At 34.1% G+C, this 8271-nt stretch overlaps 1 protein-coding gene across 1 annotated transcript in view; it reads right to left on the reverse strand.

The window, feature by feature from the left end:
- Nucleotides 1-471: 471 nt before the first annotated feature.
- Nucleotides 472-8271, reverse strand: part of LOC136067871 (G-type lectin S-receptor-like serine/threonine-protein kinase SD1-1) — a 27505-nt gene continuing 19705 nt past the window's right edge. Inside the window, exons 3-6 of the mRNA XM_065774238.1 lie at nucleotides 2357-2458; nucleotides 1037-1274; nucleotides 807-957; nucleotides 472-732 (exon numbers count right to left, since the gene is read on the reverse strand). Coding sequence (XP_065630310.1) covers nucleotides 472-732; nucleotides 807-957; nucleotides 1037-1274; nucleotides 2357-2458 — 752 coding nt within the window. The remainder of the gene's footprint in view (nucleotides 733-806; nucleotides 958-1036; nucleotides 1275-2356; nucleotides 2459-8271) is intronic.

Below are 8271 nucleotides of genomic sequence, written 5' to 3' on the forward strand. Positions count from 1 at the left end.
CTCTCTAGTATAGTCATGCCACCGTTAGAAGTCGCATTAACATTGCAAGACCATTGCCTTCCTTAAACCACCATCACAGAGCCAAATTTCATTCAAGGGATCTTCTCAACTTTATCAAATCTCAAGATTTTATCAAGTTGCCATCTTGAGTTTGAGAGGAGGTGTTAGAGATAAATTAGCCCATTAGCCCTAATTTTACTTTGAATGCAAGCCAAGTCTCCTACTTGTATTAGAAGTCTATTAGTTTAAGGTTTAGTTTACTATATATACACATGTTATGGTTCATTGTTACATAGGTTTTGTACTATACTCTTATATAATAAAGATGTAGTAGCCCTTAAGGGTTTCCTCCATGGACGTAGACCATAAGGCTGAATCACGTAAGTCTTGTGTTCTTCTGTTCCTATTTTATGGTTCTTCCTTCCGCATATATTCAAGCATATTCAACATGGAATATATCATAGCTAATATTTAACAGTGTTTACTTGTGAGAAATTGCCCTTCATTTGAATCCTTTTCCAAGAAGAAACTAGGTTGTTTTGGTTGAGGCAATGCACTCTCATTGCCTAGCATCACAACGACATAAGATATGCTTGGTCTATCCTTAGGACACTGTTGCACACATAAGAGGCTCAGATGGATGCAACACAACACTTCTGAGATTGTACATGATTCTCCTAAACATTCATCGAGCAATTCCAAAAGTCTGCCCTCATTCCACGATATCCATGCCTAAATAAAAGAACATAGTTGTCATTCATCTGTCCAACGTATCTAGATAAGTAATCTAATTATTTGATACTTACATGTCCAATAAGGTTATGCTTGTTGTTTGGATGATAAAACCCTATACGTTTCTTCCCACTTTTGATCTCTAACAATAAAATCCCAAAACTAAAGACATCAGATTTTATTGAGAAGAGTTTGTCAAAAGCATATTTTGGTGCCATGCAACCACTCCAGGGCATCACAAGTTTTAAGTAAAAATTAAGTTGGAAGTGTAGATTTACAGATAGATAATATTAATGAAACTTACTAAGTTCCAACCACTCTCTTTGTATTTTTGTCTGACTGGTCTCCTCCAAAAGTTCTAGCAATGCCAAAATCTGAAATTTTAGGACTCATGTGACTATTAAGTAAAACATTACTTGCCTTGAGATCTCTATGTATAATTCTCAATCTAGAATCTTGGTGAAGATATTGAAGCCCCCGGGCAATCCCACATATAATGTTGAAGCGCTTGGACCAATCTAACAATTTGTTTTTCGTTTGATTTTGTTAGGTTCTAAAGATTTAGGAATTTATGTATTTAGAACTCTAATGTGTATTGTTGGCAAACCATGATCAAAACACGTTGTTAGTCTTGTTTAGACTTGCTCAAAGTGTGGGCGTTTTATGTAAAGTTGGAATCGAGTGACTGCAGAAGTATTAGTAACTTCGGCCTGGCTCGATCGATCGAAGGAAAGGCTCGATCAATTGAATCTCAGGCAGAATGTTTTCTCTGCAGAATTTTTAACTCAGCCCAAGCCCATCAAGGATTAGGGTTTCAGATCTAATTCTCCCACTATATAAAGGAAACCCTAGCCACATTTTTGAGAGCTTTTAGAGAGAGAGATTAGAATGCCTCTTGTGCCTCCTTTTATTTTTAGGGTTTTGTACCCAAACCTCTCTAAGTCTTTATTGCTCATATATTGCGGTTTGTGTGAATCTCTTGTGAGATCATTGAGGAGCTTTCCTTCACATAAACTTAGGGTTTTCAAGGTAGAGATTATCTACATCTTGATGATCAACAAGGTTGCTGCCATTGAAGCTTAAAGATTATCAAGCGTGGGTGCTTGTAGCTGATTAGAGAATCCAAAGAAAGAAGGAGTCCGTGGATTCGGAGCTTGCACGTGGTCGTGTCAATAAGTTCTACTGGTGGATAGCATTAGGAAGTCAAGCGGGGAGCTTGTAGTCCTTCTGTATGAACTTTGATTCTTTCGCATAGTGGATTCAAGTTTACCTTGAGGATAGCTAGGTCAAATCCTCTCTAGGTTTTTACCGTGTGGTTTCCTGGGTGATCATATCTTGTGTTATTTACTTTTTTGCTACTTTATATTCTTGATATGATTATTTGATTGTTTTAATCTAGAATTGCATAATTTGACTAAGTAACAACTTGGCTAATTAACTAGGCTACTCAATCTGGTTGTGTTTTAAGGGGTCTAAATTTCTAACAGATTTGGTAAGTATAAGGTTCAAGTTAATTATATATACCCTTATTTCAACCAAAATTTGGAATATTTCTATGTTTTAAGAAATATTAATCACATAATTATACCAACTAGCAGAATGTAATAGGTTAAGGGATCAAAACCAAAAATGAAGGAGTCTAGGCCTTTGTTGGGCATGTATTCATAAATCAGAAGTTTCTCTTCTTGTTGAATGCAACAACCAAGAAGTTTTACATGATTTCGGTGTTGAAGCTTAGAAATTAGTCTTACTTCATTTTTGAATTAATTCAAGGCATAAATGCACTTTTAGTCCCTATATTTTGACTTTTTTTCATTTTTGTCCCTACATTTTAATTTTACCATTTTTAGTCCCTAAACCAATTAATGCGTGTTATTTTCATCCTTTCCGTCAGTCAACTGATGGAAATAGCTAAGGTAGCAGATGGAGGAGTTAAAATATTATAAAAAATGCCACATTAGCATCTTTTTTTTTTTTTAAATAAAAAATTTGTCAATTTTAACTAAAAAAAAAAAACGTAATTAAAAACAATAAAATACATCAATTTAGATCTAATTCATTTTGAACAAGAACACATAAGAACATGATCACAAATTTAAACATCAACACAAAAACGTAAAAGCACAAACCTAGAACCAAACACAAACTCAAATTTAAAAACACAAAGAACACAAGAACACAAACCCAAAAAATCAAACCCAAGAACACAAATTCAAAATTAAACCTATTGAATCAACTTCCTTTCCCACTTAAAATCAAATCAATAATGCAATAAAATTTGAGAAGTGAATAAAGACTAAATGGTTTTAGACCCCTTAACCCAACCAAATTAACTTAGTTAATTAGCCAAGTGATTTACTTAGTGAAATTATGCAAATCTAGGTTATCACAAACACACAATCATATCAAGAATATAAAGCAGCAGAAAAGTAAATAACACAATGATATGATGACCTAGGAAACCACACGATAAAAACCTAGAGAAGATTTGACCTAGATATCCTCAAGGTAAACTTGAATCTACTATATGAAAGAATCGAAATTCATACAAAAGGACTTACAAGCTCCCTCACTTGACTTCCTAATGCTACCCACCAGTAGAACTTATTGACACAACCACGTGCAAGCTCCGAATCTACGGACTCCTTCTTTCTTAGATTCTCCATAAGATACAAGCACCCACGCTTGTTTTTCTTTAAACTTTAATGGTAGCAACTGAGTTAATCATCAAGATGTTGAATTAATCTCTACCTTGAAAACCCTAAGTTTATGTGAAGGAAAGCTCCTCAAGGATCTCACAAGAGATTCACATAAACAACAAAAATATGAGCAACAATGAGCAACCTTCAAAAACGTGGCTAGGGTTTTGCCTTTTATACTTAGGGTAAAAACAGAAAACCCAAAACGTATAATGAGATAGGGCTGAGTTTGAAATTCTGCAGAAAAACATTCTGGCCGACTTTCGATCTATCGAGTCTATTCTTCAACTGATCGAGCCAGGCCGAAATGCACTAATGCATCTGCAGCCTCTTAATTCCAACTTTATATGAATTACACAACTTTGAGCAAGCCTAAACAAGACTAAACATATTGTTTTGATCATGGTTTGCCAATATTACACATTGGAGTTCTAAATACATCAAATCCTAAGTCTTTAGACCCTAACAAACTCCTCCTTTGGCAATCTGTGACAAAATACAAATTAAAAACTCAAAGTTTACAAATAAAAGCTCTTTACAAAAATAATGCTCATAACACAAATTCAATCCTAACTACTATCCATCAGTTGCAAGTGTAGACAACAGCTCAATTGAATCAACCTGTATATTCCTGAAACACTAAACAAAACGTATAAACGCATGTGTGACAAAAAAACAGTAAATCAACAAATAAATTCTTGACTTAACAAAACACAAAACAAAGACATATATCATGAATAACTCATAAATATAAATTAATGAGTAGTGAACAAGAAACAGAAATAAAAACATAAGTAAACTAACTCTCCCCCTAAGTTAGATACAACAAAAAGTTTTTATTTATATTCTCCCATTTCAAAAATAATTTCAACTCCCCCTAAACAAGACAAACATGATTCCCATAAATCAATAATTTCTCCCATTTTTTGTCATGTATTGACAAAGACAACTCATACAAAGAGTAAACAGTCACCATACGCTATAAATGATAAGAGAAAATAGAGAATCAAGGGGACACAAACCACTTCAACTCTATAGAAAATAGAGATAACTCCCCCTATGAACAACAAAGGTTTAAAAAAAATCTCCCCTTATAAAAATTGAAAAAAACAAAACAAGTTTTCGGAAAAAAACAGTTTTCGGAAAACTTTAGGAGGTGGGGAAAAAACATACAAACCAAAGTTAAAAACTAAGGTGAGGATACACATGAAAAAAAAATTCTCTCTTTCAATAAATGCAAATTTGACACTATGCGATCCATAAACAGTTGTATGAATAGAGAGAAATATTTGCACATTGATTATCCATCATATCTCTTAAGAAAAATATTTTCTACAGTTCACACATAAGAAATAGCATATACTAGAATGTACAAAACTCAAAAATTAATCAATCAATTTTTAAATCATGTTAAGTACGCAATTTAGCAAAGTGTATGCATGCTATGTGTGAAAACAATGAGAGATATGACTGCAAAGCTGCAAGATGGATACAAAAATCAATGTAATGCATGTGAATCCTAAACACAAATGATGCATGAAAAAATATGTCATGATGCATGCTCTAATGTAGTGAAACTAAGTTCAATATAAGTTAAATTCACAAAATTAGCTTGAGCATAGAGTTTCTAATAAAACTCCAAAAATTTAAAACCACTTGTTAAGTTTTTAGAAAACAATTGACCAATTGATCATCACACAAGCTAGAATACACAATATAATGATCAATTACATCAATTCAACAAGCCAATTGCATCAATTGAACCCAATTTGAACAAAATCTCCAATTCGGGTACATTCAAGCTCTAGAATTTTCAATTTCTCAAACTTGAAACACATTTTGCATTAAATCAAGGAATTTTAATCTTGGATGGCCACACAAAATCACACACAATAATAATGTACCAGAGTTTAGACAAAAGTAACTTGTGTAGTGTGTGCAACTAGCAAGAGCTTGAGATACATGTAGAGGTGATATGTGAATAGCAACAATCACAAAGTCTACAAAATTCATCACATAGAATTTAAAAGAGACTATCACCTAAAGAGTTACATCAACTATAACTCCCACATCTCCTAGATACATAAGCTTCAATCATGTAAGTTTCTTGATTTTGCCTCATATTGATAGATGCACACCTAATATAACGGTTAATTTAGTGATTGAGCATCAAGCCTAATAGTACATCACCAAGTTTTAATTAAGATTATGAGGCTACACCTTATGTTCTTTTTGTGCATTGCTACACTTTCTCGAGCACAGATCTTATGATATAGCACTAAGGTGTTCATGATTGGCTAGTGAAAGTGGTAAGATGGTTATTTATGCCTTTCTCAAAAGATCAAGTCCGACAAGTCAAATAACATGTGACTTCAAGATCTAAGACAAGTGATAAAACCATAAACATCTCTCCACATCAACATGCACTACAAACTCAAACTAGTAAAGTGCAAGAAATAAGCTTCATCAAAGCTAAACAAGGTGCATAAACATGTTATGTAAAGATAATATGGCCAATCCTTGATTATAAATCCAAGATGTGAAATACAAAACACAAAAATCTTTTTGGTTTTAAACAAACTATTATAACCAAAACAAAAAAGACACATATTATGCTAAATGAACAATGCAAATGCAATGCATGACAAGTGCTAACTAAGCTATAAGAGTACACAAACAAAAATATCAATTTTNAAATCAGGGACAAGTCAACAACACTCACCTTAGAGAATCTTTTCTCACCCATCTAGCACGAGTCATCAGCTTTGTAGGTGAAAAACCATGAGAAGCAAAGTGTATTTGAGGGATTACACCAATTTTTTGAGAAAGACTGAAATCCTGCAAATTCCTTTCACAAGCCAACAAGCTTAAATTTTTCAAAAGCATATGAAACAATTTATTTGGACTTATGGCAGGAGAAATATCATCACATATCCTAGATTGAAACACATAATGCTTAAGTTTCAATTTACGACAATTAGGACAAATGTGACCATGGACACCACAAAAGTGGTAAACAGGAACAAAATTAGGAACATCAGTATTCCTAGTGGGGTTTCCGGTCACAGGCTTTGGTTCTTGCCTCAACAAAGAATAATTTGGTCTAATATGACCAACAACACCACACAACGGTGACAAGTAGGCACAAAAACATATTTATTATGCTCTCTAACAGTAGGTTTAGACATAGGTTTAGAAACTTCAACGTCTACATCAAAACTTTTACCTTTGTCAAACCTAACAAAATAAGCTTTTTCTTTATTATTCCTCTTGAAAGGAGGGTAATAAACTTTCTCAATTTTAGGCTTAAGAGAAACAGAAACACTTCTGTTATCAACAACAGGCTTGGTACTAGTCAAATTTTCAATTTTAGCTTTAGATTCAACTAAATCTTGTTCCAAGCTTTTCATCTTCTCATCTTGAGAGGAAATTTGATTTCTCAAAACGTTTAATGAGATAAGGCTGAGTTGGAAATTCTGCAGAAAAACATTTTGGCCGACTTTCGATTGATCGAGTCTATCCTTCGATCGATTGAGCCAGGCCGAAATGCACTAATGTATCTGCAGCCTCTCGATTTCAACTTTACATGAATTACACAACTTTGAGCAAGCCTAAACAAGACTAAACATATCCTAAGTCTTTAGAACCTAACAAAGACCAATGCTAAAAGACCCATGCTGAAAACCCATAAGTTTTTCATGTTCTTCCCTAAAGAGTCATAGCCAAAATCATAAAATCAAAGAAAACCCAGAAACCTCAAACGCTCAAAAACCTAGAAAGCCAAAAACTCAAACAAAACCCAATTTATTTCTAACAATCAACAACAAAATCAACCAACCTGGCCAACTCAGCTCATTGAATCAAACAAACAAACAAACCCAGAAAAAACTAGCCAATTCAGCTCACAACAACAGCAAGCCCAACCAATCCACAATAGATCTAAACTCAAATTAGCTATCATAGATCCCACAACTCCAACAAATTCAACATTATGAGACAAAGAGAGAGAGGTGCTGTTATCTTTAATGCTTGGCTTGTCCGAATCTGGAACCACCGAACAATCTGACTTCGACAAAGATGAGGAGGTTGAAGACAACGACAAAGAAGAAGACGAACAACAAGCCCCCGTAAACCGGATTTTATTTTTTTTTTATTTTTTTTGTTTTTTTGGTTTCATTTTTTGGGTTTAGGTATTTGATTTTTGGGTTTGATTTTTTCTGTAAGCAGATCTGCTCTCTGTTGGTTCCTGCATCGAGCAAGCCCGGCAAGATCGAGATGTACTCGCCGGCCTTCTACGCCGCCTGTACCGCCGGTGGTATTCTCAGTTGTGGTCTCACTCACATGTGTCATTACTCTCTTCTGCGATGTCGCATTCTATGTAGTTTGTTCTCATGCCCACTATTTATGACGAGATTGTGAAAGGCCGACAATATTGCCGGCTTTGTAGGGTAAGTAATTGATGCGGTTGCCCAAGGTCTCAAGTAAAAAAAATGCATTTTAATTTAATTAAGCTCAAATATTACATTATGTAAAATAATTTTTCTTTTATCAAGTATGTTAGGTTCTAAAGATTTAGGAACTTATGTATTTAGAACTCTAATTTGTATTGTTGGCAAACCATGATCAAAACAGGTTGTTTAGTCTTGTTTAGGCTTGCTCAAAGTATGTTTATTTGTAAAACTGGAATCGAGTGAGTGCAGATTTATTGGACTAAATCTGTAAGGCTCGATCGATCGAAAATTAGACTCGATCGATCGAACCACGTACAGATTTATTTTTCTGCAGAATTCCAGTTCAGCCCAAACTCTATTTAAACGTCTTGGGGTTCAAGTAAAACACT

Source organism: Quercus suber, unplaced genomic scaffold, assembly GCF_002906115.3.
Source record: "Quercus suber isolate HL8 unplaced genomic scaffold, Cork oak 2.0 scaffold_89, whole genome shotgun sequence".
NCBI classification, from domain to species: domain Eukaryota; kingdom Viridiplantae; phylum Streptophyta; class Magnoliopsida; order Fagales; family Fagaceae; genus Quercus; species Quercus suber.